This window comes from Condylura cristata, unplaced genomic scaffold (assembly GCF_000260355.1).
Source record: "Condylura cristata isolate star-nosed mole 26May11 unplaced genomic scaffold, ConCri1.0 scaffold00015, whole genome shotgun sequence".
In the NCBI taxonomy this organism is placed as follows: Eukaryota; Metazoa; Chordata; class Mammalia; order Eulipotyphla; family Talpidae; genus Condylura; species Condylura cristata.
This window is the reverse complement of record NW_004567116.1, coordinates 39,880,217-39,893,984: the sequence shown is the minus strand read 5'-3', so window position 1 is coordinate 39,893,984 and position 13,768 is coordinate 39,880,217. Positions and strand designations below refer to the sequence as shown.

Genomic DNA, 13,768 nt, shown 5'->3' with positions numbered 1-13,768 from the left:
AGCAGTCAGAGCTAAGTATTGGGAAAGGAGAAGATGGACCAGGAGACCCACTGACCAACAAGGTAGTGTAACGTTTTGATCCCATGTTGCTGGGGATGAGTGACCGCCTGGGCCAGCGCTGCCTCGCCTCCCTGGAGGTTGACCTCTGACTCTCGACTGGCCCTGTCAACCTGCAGGACAACAGTTCTGGCCTTTTCTCCTCCCAAAGGATGGCAGAGATGCCTTTACTTACTGAATCTAGTCATGAGGTTCCATCCTCCGGCATCTGGCTCACTGTGTGGGGTACGGGGATGATGGCCTTGTGTGTGTTTCTCTTGGGTGTGCAGACTCGTCACCAGGGAGGACCAGATGAGGACAGGTAGCTGGGAGCACAGATGAAGGGCAGGTTTCTTCCTGTCAATGGAGAGCCGAAAGCTTCGTGGCAGAGGGAACCTTGGAGAGGTGGTGGGGTGTGGGTACTCAGGGGCAGGCCTGCAGGCAGGATAGAAATGTCACAGCTAGGGACAAGTTAGCCTACTCCAATCCTTCTGCTAAATTCAGACACAAAAGAGTCTTCTGTATGAGGCCCCTCTTCCTTTTTCCAATATATGTTGAATAAATACCTATTATGTGCCAGGCACTATGTGAGCACTAGGGCAGCCAGGATGACAGAGATCCTGCCTCTGGTCACAATGCAGCGTGAGGGAGGAATCCATTCTAGCTGGTCCCATGGATCGGGGAGGACGTCAGTGGATGGGTAGGTGATGACCAGGGGACCAGGACATGGCAGACAGAGGGAGCTGCGCAAACAAAAGTATAGAGGGAGTCCAAGACTAGGTGAGGTCAGGTCCCAGGGGAGCAGTTCACTTGGGAAGGGTCAAGGCCAAGGCTGGAGAGTGGCGGAACATGTCATGAGAAGGCCCAGGCCACGTGAGTGGGCGGCCGCTGACTGGGGTCTCCATTCCATGTACCAGATTGCACCCCCTCCTGTGCATGCTCCCTGCCATCACGCTTCTCGCCTCAGCGCCACGTCAGGTAACGACCACAGGTCCTCTCTTGCTCTGGGCTTGGAGCTCTAGGCTGGGACTTTTATTCAATTGCTGGTTCCAAATTTCTAGACTTTGGGGGAGCAGTGGTCAGAATCAATCAAGGGTCACATATAAGAAAAATTACAATACATTTGTTTTCCAGATGAATAAAAAACATTCTGCCCACCTGCCTGCTTTTGTATGAGGCAGAAAACAAAATTCTGTTCAGTAAATAAAATAAACAGATAAAAATATCCTGTTCAGATCAGTAAAGGTTTGTTTTGATCAAAACCAATGATTGAGAGAGGTGGAAAGATTGGAAAGAAGAAGAAAGGTAGAAATAGAAGCAGAGCTAGAAAAAGAAACACAGAAAAACACACCTATGAAGACACTGAGAACCACCTGAGAGAAGGTGAGCTCCATTTCAAACGAGTGGGCCCAACCCTCTCTTAGATGCCACACTTGCAGTCAGGCTTGTGAGCCAGGCCTCCGCCCTCGTAGACCCTCATAGCAGCTGGACCAGTCTAGAATTCCCACCTCAGGACAGAATTAACATCATATTCTAGTCTTTGCTTGTAGACCCTGGTCAACATGGCAGTGCTCTTGGACAAGTTAGAATGTTCGAGAATAGAAATCGGTGCTGGCCGTGCAGCCCTGTGTCCACTAACCTCTCGGAGCCTGTGTCCTCTGAAAGCGAGACATTAATACCTGCCTCAAAGGAGAGGCGTGAGGATAAAATAGAGTGATGGCTGGAGGGGACCCCTAGTCTACACTAAGGACAGGGCATTTCCTCCTTCCCTTTTAACACTTGAAGGGTCTGGGTTCACCATCAGTGTCACTGTGAGTGATCTCTGACAGTACATCAAGTTGACTGAGGCAAACACTTTGAGGTCACTTTGAAGGAATTCGAGCCGTTGAATTACCTGGTCCACCAGCCTAAAAACTGTGTTGTCACAGTTTATACTCACTGCTTACAAAACATTTCTATGCTGTTCCATTGACCCTCCTCATGGGGTAGAGCCAGTGTGGCCAGGTGACAGGCAGGAGAGGAAAACTCAGCAAGAAGGGGCACCTGGTAGGCAGCTGTCTCTGCAAGAAGGAAGCAGGGAACTCCACAGCACAAGCTGTCTCTCCCCTTGGCCTGAGAGGAGATCCTGGCAGCTCCAGGGATAGTTTCAGACAAGCTGGACTTCGCTAGAATCACACCCACACCTCATCATGCCACAGTTGGTTCAGCTATTGCAGGGCCTCCAGCAGGCTTTTCTGAAAGCATCCTCTTCTCTTCAAATCTTGGGGTCCAGAGACAAAGCAGGGGAACTAAACAGATCAGGTCTTCACACACGGCTGGCTCAGCCAACTGGTCATCTGACTGCACTAACCAACTGTCTCAACCATATCTGCCGGTTTTCTTATTTGAGTACTAAATTGACTGGTTGACTGAAATGCATGGATATTAAATACATAATCATCCTAAATTGTTTACTTGTAAGAGATATACTTGGTACTGGAAGTGCCAAGACCAAACTTGTGTCTCTTACCTGAGGCATTGGATCATTTTGTGCATTTTATTTCAAAGTGGAACTAAGCTTAAATTTCTGTCCTTTGTCGTCATAAAAGTGGGGCTCAACCACTGCTAAGGATCTCAACCCAGATAGCTTATCTGGGCCAGGGGAGCTTCAGGAGCTGAGATAAAGTACTGCCACTGCTACTGGTTTAAACTGCCAAAGGGATCTTTAGAATATGCAAAGCTGTTGCACCCACTTTAAACCATCCGTGGGCTCCTGTAGGCCTACAGAAGCTTATTGTCCCCTCAGTGCACCATGCTGCTTCTCACCACATGCCTTCACCCACGCTGCCCCACCTACTCAGACTGCCCTTCTGCTTCTCCACCTGGCTAACTCATCCTTCAAGACTCCGCTCAGGGGACAGCTCCGGGAAAACTTCCCCGCACCTCCCAGGCTGGGTAAGATGCTCCCTGTGTGTCTTCCTCATGGAACTCACCACATGTTCTATCTCCACTCATGCGTGTGTCTCCCCACCGACTGTGCCCCCTAAGATGATGGTCAGGTCATTCCATTCATCTCTAGCTCCTGGCTCACTGCCTGCCACAGAGAATGGCTTCTGAAGTGTGTGCTGAATGAGTAATGAGTGAGCGAATGAATGTCGGTATTCACCATCTGCCTCCACATTCTCCACAGTGACGCCACAAGGCTTTATTCTGCCTAACAACTAGCCCTGTTCGCGTGAAGGGGTGGCTTTGGGAGAGCGCACAGGGACAGCAGAACGCAGGGCAGTCAACGGCTGCTTTTACAGTGGCCAGCCTTGGGGCCAGCCTACCTCGCTACTCTATGGAGCCAGTTTTCCTAAAGAGTTTTGACTTAAAAAGAAAATCATAGATTCCATAACAGAGTCATCATAGAAGCTAGCTATGCATTTCTCCCACCCTTCCCCGGTGCAGAGCTCCTAACCCACATGAGTGGAGAGGCATCCCGCCAGGGGCTTGTTACAGGCGGGGGGCTTGGGAGGCCCGAGCTGGTAGACCTGCTTTTAAATCCAGCGCTACCGTGTACTGGCTGTGTGACCTTGGCTGAGTCCGCATTTCTTTGAGCCTCAGAGAGACAGCAGTGATACAAGTCTCCATCACTGTCCAGATCTTACGTGGTTCCCAAATTCAGGAAGTGTGAGATCAACAGGGGATAAGTTGTTATTCAAATCTGTTGGGTTCCACAGTTGGGGAGAGCAGGTTGTAAGCATTCTGATAGCCGGGGATTCCTACTTCTGAATCACAGGACTGTCCTGAGGGGCCACTGAGGGCGCAAGGGAAGTCCTCTGTCAAATGCAGTGGAGCACGCTGGCCATCGTGAGTTTGCAGGATGATTTTGCTGACCGCCACTTTTCCCCTTAGCACCCCTGGTCCCAAACAATGTGGTAGTTGGAACTACATGTGGTAAGTCCACTCCACACGCCTGCTCCTGCAGCCCTCCCCCACTTCCCCTGCTCTCCCCAGCGGACTGGGGATGGTGGGGATGCCATTTTTGCAATCACATACTCATTTTCCTTCATCCCCTTTGGGCATAAGAAACCAATTTTGATTAATTGCTCAAGATCCCATCCTTTCCTTTAGAAGAGGATGGGAGGTACCGGGGGAATGATTGTAAGTTCCCAGGGAGCACAGAGCTAGACAGGAAGTGAGCCACCACTGTCTGGTTACCTTAGTCTAGCACTTTACATCATTAAAATGGTCATTAGCAGGATTATCAGATTCCTGGTAGTCCTCACAGAGACAGACAACTCTGCCCTTGACTTTGCTTTCTTGGTGTTAAACAATAAAGGGTGATTTTTAAAATAGCATCCTTCATACCAGTTAATATTCAGAAAAGGGACTTAATAGCAAAAAGAAAAATTCAACAACACAGAAAACGTAAGCATCTAGCCACCTAGCATGGCCATTTCCCTGAACCTCAGAGAACATACCTGCTTAGAGAAAGCCAGAACAGTGGAGAAAACTGGAACCATGATTCTGTGCTGGGTCTGTAATTCCATTTTTGTAAAATGCAGAGTTGGCATAGCCCAGGGGAAGGAATGAACATTTGATCTTTTTATGCTTGTTGCCATTTAATCCTCACAATAGGGCTAAAGAATCTAGGTAGGTATCATCCCCATTTACAGATAAAGAAATGAAGACTCAGTCATTAACCATTAAGTCACACAACTTGTATGTGGCAAGCCAATCTAGAGGCAGGTTGGAGTGAGGAGACCCATTCTTTCTCCTGTACTTGGCACCATCTCTAGGATTCCTATGGAAAGAAGATGCGCCTCCTGCTGAAATAGCAGCATTTCCTTTCTGGCCCTTCCCTGCACCCAAATCTAGGTGACTCTAAGCGCTCTTTTTGTTACCAAATGAGCCAGGGGAAGGTCACAGAGTCTGAGTTTTATCAGCACAGTTGTTATTCCCTTCCCCCATGTCCAGGCCAGAATGAAGCCTTGTGGTGGCAGCATTTTTCCTAGCTGGGTCCTAGCTGCACCTCTGCTGATGAGTTGGGAAGGCCTCTGTGTGGCCCGGGGCTGGTAGCCTCATAGGCAACCCAACAGGTAGGGCTCCTGTGTGGGCGCAGGTGGGCACCCTTAGACCAGGGTATGGCTGCTTTCAAGGACTATCTTCTTTGCCAGAGTCTATTGACTGCCAGGAGGTAACCTGGGGGCGCTTGTGTAGTAGGTTCAAGAAGGGCCAAAGAGAGGGGGGAACTGGTTGTTGGGGACCTGGTGCCCACAGGGGCACCTCTCTCAAAAGATACTTTGGGGAGCTTAGAGCTCTGGACCTGCAGCTCAGTCAGTCGGGGTCATCTTAGGGTTGATCCAGTTCAGACATCTGCAGACAAATATGCGGTCTCTGTGGTCGAAGTCACACGTGTGAGGGGTATTGTCGTAGACAGGAAAGGGTGTGACAGAAATCCTGCCACCCTTGGTTAAAGTCCTGACGTTGCCACAAACGAACTGTGTGGCCTTAGGCAACTCACTGTCCCTTTCTGAGCCACGTTTCTACCTCTGGAAGAAGGTAGAAGAGTTTGGGTGACGCCCTCCACCTGGCTGATAGGGCTGCCGTGAGAATACGGTGTGCCACACTCAGTGTGTTAAGTCCTCTTGGACATACAAAGGTTTAGGCTGGGAGGACAAAAAAGGTGCTAAGGCAGTTTAAACAGGAAAATGTGTGTGTGTGTGTGTGTGTCACGTAAACATGGTTGTTGGAATTTGATCTTATGCAAATTGGTTTTTTTTTAAGATTTATTTATTTATGCATACAAGAGCTGGAGTATAGGCCAGAGGTGTTGAGGGTGAAAGGATTCACTAGAGACAAAATGGGAAGCAGAACAGGCAGATCTACTGAAATACACTTCTGTAAGGGGAGCAGCAGGTGAGATAGGAGAGGTCTACAGAGCCATGTGGGTCAGCTCCCAAGCCGGGGATTGAACTCCTGCTGCAGTAGCTGGTGAAAGCTTCATAGAGCTGAAACTTGAGCCACCAGGGAGGCCTCCAGTGTGCAAATTATTTTGAGAATTTCTCATGTAAGGTGGAGGTCCTGCCATGTGATATCCCCACACAAGGGCTCTGGTTCTCTGCTCTCTAGTAGCCTGGGACATAGGTCTAATTTATGTCCGTGTAAGGAAGGCGAGAAGAAGGAGTAAGGGGAGGAGAGATGAAGCAGATGTGGTCCCTGCCCTACCCTCAAAGAGCCCCTTATAAAGAAGCTTCAAAACTGTTTCTACTCATCTGCTGGGGCTGCTTCGAGGGCATGAGGGCACCGGGCGTGGGGCGGTTGGGGAAGTGCTTTGGGAACTAAGGAAGAGGACGCCATCCCCAGGTCAGAGATGATTTCACTAAAGAAGTGACCTTGGGTCTGAATCTGCAGTTGCTGAGGGAGTTGCGAGGCCAAGGTGGGGGGTTGAGGGTGAAGAGAGTGGCATTTGGGAACAGCACTGATGTGCTTGAGAGAAAACTGAAGCAGCTGAGGTCTGTCAATGGCGGCATAAACACCAGGAAATAGGCAGTGTGTCTGCTTGCGCACACCTGCAGCACCACGCTCAGTTCTGCCAGGTAGTGTATGAGCCAGATTCTACGTACTGGGGCTACAATGAGGACGGGGACACAGGCTGCAGACGAGCAGGAGGCAGGAGAGCCAGGGCATCATCCACACCCCATGATTGCAAAAATAGAGGCTCCCTCTGGCTGCGGGGGCGGGAGGTGTGAGCGACAGTTCTTGTTGAGAACGCCTTGTCTCCTGCAGATTCTTCCTCAGAACCAAGGGCCTTTCAAAGCTGGCTTCCTTGGCACCTGCCCTCACCCTCCCCACCCCCACCCCACCTAGAGCTGTAGTTCCCATAACTGTTGGGGAACTTTGCCTCTGGGAATGGTGGGTGTCCACACAGGCCCACTCAGGCAGACAGGAGGACAAGGCCGTGGACCTGCCCCGTCTGCACCTGCCTCCCCTCCCAGTCCCTCCTGCCTGCCTTTGCTTCATGTTGAGAGGCCTGGCACAGCTGCTTGTTCACTCTGCAGCGAGTCTCCCTCCCAGGGGTAACGGAATCAGACTAAATCACTCAGTGCCTGTGTGGCACTAACATTTACTAAACATCCCCTGTACCTCGGAGGCTAAGCTGTGATGTTCATGATAACTAGTCCTCCCTGGAAGGTGGGCACTGTAGCCCTAATTCTACAGATAGGGAAACTGAGGCTGGGAGACTGGCACGATGACACCCCATGGCTGGGAGGGAGCTGGGTCCAGCCCCGTCCGAGGCCTTGCTCCTCAGCAGACTGCTGTTTACGTGCAGGGAGAGTTCTGTGTGGAAACCCAGAGCACCAAGCCTGGCGTGTGGTCCTTGCTCAGGAGATAGGATCTCTTTCTTCCTCAGGGCTGTTCTGACCTGTGGAGTCGGAGCCCAGGCCCAGCTCTGGTTGCTGTGATAGCACAACTCAGTGCGAAGATAGTCTGGGAAGAAAAACCCACAAGGGTGGGTGATGGGATTAAGAATTTCGTTAGAGAGCAGGAGTCAGCAGGAGGGAATGAAGTCCTTTCTCCAGACTGCCACAGGCAATCTGGAGAAATAATCTTGTTTCCAGAATCTGATAAAACATGGATCCAGTCAGTGTGTGTGTGTGTGTGTGTGTGTGTGTGTGTGTGTGTGTGAGGCATCGCTGGTCTCCATGGAAATAGGAAGGACAGAAAACAAAGTGTCTTAGGTTCAGGATGTCTCATGTACCGTCAACACTAAATCTTGCAGATTGGAATGTGGCACAGGAAAGATTCTTGCTTGTTCATTTACTCATTCCTTCCCCAAGCCTGCAGGCGCCTGGCGTTTCAGGTACACAGGATGCAATGACGTGCAAACTGCCATAGTGGCTGCCCCCGCCCCGAATGCTCCAACCTAGTAGGGGAAACATTAATTCAAAGAATGCACAGATACCTCTGATACACAGCAGGGAGAGAGCGCCAGGGACCAGGAGACCCTGGAGCAAGGGCCCCGGTTAGTTCTGCAGGTCCTGGGACGGCATCCCTCGGGAAAAGCTGAGAGATGGATGATGAGTCGGGCTTAACCAGGGCAAGAGGGAGCAAGAGAAAGTCCTAGGAAGACACAAGAGCATGTGCGAAGCCCTGACCGGAAAGGAGCAGGGTGCACTGAGGAGCAGAGGCGTGCTGGGCCGCAGGGGCACACGGCAGGCTGGGGCGAGCTGCTCAGCCAGGTCACGGTCCCATTATGAGACAAGCAGAAGCCACTGAGAGCTGTGAGCAGGACGGGGCTTTTTGTTTCGAAAGGGCCTCCTGGTTTCTGTATGAAGAGTGGCTGAAGGGACAGGGGATGCGAGTCCAGAGCTGTCGCAGCGATGGTGGGCATCAGTGCGGGGGCTGGAGTAGTCCAGGGGTAAACATTAGAGCTGAGACATGATTCTTGGGAGACTGGGTGAAGGGTTTGCGGGAGAGAAGAGCATCAAGGATGACGAGGGACTTCTCACTGGGGCCGGGAAGCTGAGCCAGATTTTAGCAGGAGCCATCCGCAAGCCCACCTGCGTGAACGTCTTCATTCCAGGTCTGAAGCTGGGCGTCGGGGCTAGGGGTGAGAAAGGTGACCCTGGCCTTTAGTGAGCTCAGGACGCATTGGGGGAAACCTGAACTGTGGCTGGGGTCCCTCTGCGTGTCGGGGGAGAGAGACCGTAAATTGGTGCTACTGCTAGGGAGATACACAAATTCAATGTGGAGAGACACATCCAGAGACGTGGAGAGATACGGCCGAAAGTCCTGCTGAGAGGGTGGGAGCTGAGCAGAGACTTTAAGGGCTGACAGCGAAATGTGGGCGAAAGAGGACAATCCAGGGAGCAGGAAAAGAAACAAAATGTTGGAGTGTATAACAGTGGGATGACCCCAGGCCGTGCAAGGAGGGTGAGGCTACAGGCAGACACCACCTCCCTGCTGTCCTCCAGGACCACTGTCAGGGAGCTGAAGTGAGTGTGTTTAGTAAACCATGACTACAGTTTGCACTTAGTAGTGCACTTATTCCAGGGAGGCACCCACGCACCCTACAGATTCGTAGAATAATGATTTCAGATCCCTGTCTAATAGGGTCATAGGAGCCTCTGTCATAAAAGCCCCTGACGTTCGTATTGTTATCCCTATTTCTCAGGTGCAGAAACTAGGCTATTGTGGTGGAGATCCTGAGATGTTGCAGGCAAGAGCAGTAAGAAGCTAAGTCCAGAGAGTTGTGCTGGTTCCTGAGAGGGTACACAGGCTGGGGAGAGGAAGGGTCTGTGTCGCGGGCTGTCTTGAGTTCTGCAGCGGCTCAGCTGGCTCAGGGCTCCAGGTACAGTTGTGCAGGTTGGGCCAGGCCCAAAGACCGCCGGCCTGTGGGACTGAGTGGGGCTGAGCCAGCCCATCTGCACTCTGCATTTGGTCCCACACAGAGGCTCCTATGACCCTATTAGGCTTAGTCTCAGCTGCACCGAGGGCACTGAGCGGGCAGCCTCTGCCAGCCTTACTGGGCGTGGGGAGATCCCACAGGTGGGAGTCTGGCAGGGCACTGTGGAGCCAAGAGATGCCCAGTGAGTGTCAGTGAGAGTTTTATGTTGTCCTTGAGGGTGGCTTGTTCATAGGAAATCCAGCCAAGTCTATTTTGAACTTAAAAATGAATGCTTAATTTATAAAACTAACAAGTTTTGAAATCTAGTAAAACGTAATCGTTTCTTTAATAGGGCATTTCCCCTAAATAACTAAACTTAGATTATGAATAAAATAAACTAAGCTCAAAAGTATGATGACTGTTGGACTGTCATTACAGTTCCATCGCTGTTTACAAATTTTATTTTAAAAGTCTTGTATCTTTCAATTAGGTCTAACTTAGTTATTTCTTTACACGTTTTATTTTGGAATCACAAAACTAATTTGCTAGACATCCTAATATGCCAAATTATTTTAAACAGTGTAGGGACTTTCCATCTAAAACCTCACAGGTATTTCCTAAACTTAATATCAAAAAAGGTAATGTTTTGGATCTTAGTTCTAAACTTTCCCCTGATTAAAGACACTTACTCGTGAAGGACACAAGTTCACTAACCCAAGCAACACAGTATTGTATATTCAAGCCAGTTTGGGGTTAGCTCGCAGCTGGCCGATCGTCCTTAAGAAACAGAAATTGGGGTGCTGGCACGCAAGCCCCAAGAAAACACCCAAGGAAATGACTCTTGCCACCCACACTGTAGGGCCGACATTCTCATTAATCTCTGTCCCGTCCTGTCCATCGGGGAGGTTTTGCAGCCCAAACTCCCGGGATCAAGTTAGGCCCCATCACCTTCTTTTGTCCCCTGCCTCAACCTCCTCATCCCTTTAAGACAACCCCAGCCAGGTCACGCCTCACCTGATAGAATTCACCTAATCAATCTCCTGCTTGAATCCTGGCCTAACTAGCTTGTACTTCTCTGCTCTGGCCAGCCCCCAAGTATTAGAGCTATTTTAATGCCACCCCGTGATTCTGAATGCTTCTTCTGGCCTTGCCTGGCTCTGTCTACAAACACTCAGGTCCTATTGCCAGTAGCTGGCTTTCGTCACCTGGCAAGAGCAGAGGTGCTGTGCCACACTGGACGTGGGAGACACCCGGACCCTCTCTGACCTCCGAGACATCAGGAGGGAAGGGGGATAGTGGGTGCTCTCTGCTGAGAGATGTCAATCCCCCAGTAGCTAAGGTGCGAAATACAGCAAAAGTTTCTGGGTCAGGATGACACGTCAGAATAAAAACAGTCCCAGTGTGTGTAGAAAAATAATTATAGTGGTAAAATGGCACAAGGTGCACTTCGTACAGGGTCTCTAATCCGCATACATTTCTAAGTAAATATCAGTATACTCGATGAATAAAGGACAAACTTGAGGCCCACAGAGGCTAAACCTTATTGAGCCAAAAAAAAAAAAAAAAAAGTACTACAATAGAGGTCGTGTCGATTCAGCTTTCAGAAGCATAGTCCTAAAAGCTGATAGGAATTGTTTAAATGCTGACGTGATCTTGTGCTTAAAGGCCTGCCTCGACACAAAGCGTAAAGGGTACTTAGCAACTCCCGTGCGCCTACTCTGCCAGGCACTGTAGGGAACAGCACAGGCCCTGGGAGCAGGAGGACCCAGAATCTAGTGTCTGTGCGTGCCCCCTTTCCATCGCTTGCCCTGCCTGGACCTCAGTTATTTCATCTGACGAATAGGGAAGGGATAACAAACAAATTGGGACAATATACCTGCCGGCTTCCCAGGGTTGCTGGGTTGCTGCATGGCTGAGACAAGCTTTGAAAAGAAGTGATTTGGAGGGAGGAAGGTGCTGTAAGTGTGTAGGGACCTAAGACACGGGCCAGGTGGCCACTCTTGAGTGGTGACTTTCAGCCTGACACTCGAGGAAGAAGTGTGCATTCTAACTCAGGCTGAGCCAGTCTGACCTCGGCAGTGTTTGTCTTGGGTGGCAGTGACGTCACCTGCTCTCTGCTACGTGACTGGGCCAAGGGGCAGGCCGGTGTCCAGAGAAAGGCAGGTGGAGTAGCCCCGAGGACACTGGTGAGAGGCGTGGACTCTTGGCTGCAGAGATATCAGCCCGGGAGCCTTGGAGTCAGCAAGGGCAAGAGCCCAAGGAATGTAGAGGGAGCCAGAGTGGGGTAGAGTGAAGGGAACGAGGCCTCTTCACTGCTTACATGGGGAGTCCAGCCAGTTATCTACTAAAGGTGGGGTCAGTGGTGTTGGAGCAGACAACAATAGTTGTGTTGTCTTTAGGAATTTTAAAGCAATAATAAGAACAACCAAGAGCCTGTCTACTTTTTATTATCGATGCGCTCGCTGTTCTAACCTATGTGATGAAGCACATTCCCTTGCAGGGAAGGAGAGGAAGAGGGATATTCCCGCCTCTTTCCTGGCCTGCCATAGACCCCTGACCCGTCCCCTTAACAGGAGGACCAGGCAAGCTTGGAGGTCATGAGGACAAAGAAAGAGCTCTCTGGCCTACAGGGTCATCTGAGTGGGTGGGAGCAATCATCCCAGAGGAAAATGGGCCAGGGTGGAGTGTGGGATGGACAGACTGGGGGCGCCCACCAGAGGACTCTGAGTCCAGCACTGCTACAGTCACCTGGGTGCCACCCTCTGTGCCACGTGCAGGTTATAATCAATTGGCAAGCACATTGAATGACTGCCCCCCGCCCACCCGCCCACCCTGCGTTCTGTATGGAGAACATAGAAGGCAGATTCTCCTCCCAGCTCTCCATCAAAGCTGCCCTGCCCAGGGTCCACTAGACTGAGAATTCTCAGGCAATCTGTGCCCTGCCCTATCCCTGGCCCAAGCCCTGGCCCTCATAATGACCACCTTTCTCTCCTCTGCAGGAGCCAGGTGGAACCCACCAAGGATTCAACTAAGAATCAAGGTCATATAACCACAGAGCCAGACAAGGATCAAGGGCCTGTGGGTCTAGGGCCTCTGAAAGATCAAGGCCCTGTGATCCAAGAGCCTCCCAAGGATCAAGGTCCCGTGATCCCAGGGCCTCCGAAGGATCAAGGCCCCGTGATCCCAGGGCCTCCGAAGGATCAAGCTCCTGTGGTCCCAGGGCCTCTGAAGGATCTAGGGCCTGTGATCCCAGCACCAGTTAAGGATCAAGATCACGTGGCCCCTGAGCCTTTAAAGAATGAAGGTTCTGTGATCTCAGCATCAGTCAAGGACCAAGGCCCCCTGGCCCCAATGCCTCCAAAGAATCAAAGCCCCACAGTTCCAGCAAGAATCAAGGATCAAGTTTTCAATGTACCAGAGCCTCTGAAGGACAGTGGGCCTGAGGTCCCAGCATCTGTCAAGGACCAAGGCCCCACAGTACCAGAACATCTGAAGGACCAAAGAGCCATGATCATAGCACCTGTAAAGAATGAAGATCCTGTGCTCACTGAGCCCGTGAAGAGTCAAGGTGAAGGCCTGGAGCATCTGAAGGCTCGCGAGTCCATGGTTGTGGCTTCTGTGAAGAATGAAGGTCCTGTGATCCCAGCACTAGTCAAAGATCAAAGTCCCATGGTCCCAGAGCCTCCGAGGAGTCAAGGCCCTGTAGCCCCAGAACCTATGAAGAATCAAGTTCCCATAATCCCAGTGCCTGTGAAAGGTCAGGGTCCTCTGGTGCCACCAGCAGCAAAGGACGAAGGTGCTGTGGTCCCTGAACCTCTGAAGACTCAAGGTCCCAGGGGCCCTCAGCTGCCTACTGTCTCGCCCCCACCCCCAGTCATGATCCCCACCGCCCCCCATGCTGAATATATGGAGGGTTCCCCTTGATGCTCACCCCTTGACATGCCAAGAAAGGAGCTGGCAGTGAAAGTGCTCCCTCCAGGGGCAGCGAAGACACATATTTAATCTGCATGAAACATGTACCGTATAGTCTTGCTGGAATCTAATAAAACTGGTCCCTCTGGCTCAGCAAGGTCTCCCTCTGCCTCCTTTTGAGTGTGTGTGCGTGTGCACCAATGCCCACTTGTGGTCTGTATGTCTCTGGGCATGCAATGCACATTTCCAAGTGGGCATGAAGGACTCTGCATTCACCCACCTGGGCCAGAGGAGTCTGAAAAATCCCCAGCTCCTGTGAGTTGTCAATATGAGATGGGAGGACACAGAGGATGCTAGATGAAGGTCAGGACCCCACAGTGAGAATGCAGGCAGGACACATAAGGAAAAACCTGCACTTCTCCTTTACACTTGCACTCCCACCACACTTCCCTTCTGGCACAATGT

General features: G+C 51.1%; 1 protein-coding gene across 1 annotated transcript in view; it reads left to right on the top strand.

Annotated features, from left to right (window-relative positions):
* MAP6 (microtubule-associated protein 6) overlaps positions 1-13,456 on the top strand; it is a 70,345-nt gene extending 56,889 nt beyond the window's left edge. Inside the window, exon 4 of the mRNA XM_004683212.2 lies at positions 12,391-13,456. Coding sequence (XP_004683269.2) covers positions 12,391-13,315 — 925 coding nt within the window. The 3' untranslated portion in view covers positions 13,316-13,456. The remainder of the gene's footprint in view (positions 1-12,390) is intronic.
* Positions 13,457-13,768: the final 312 nt, after the last annotated feature.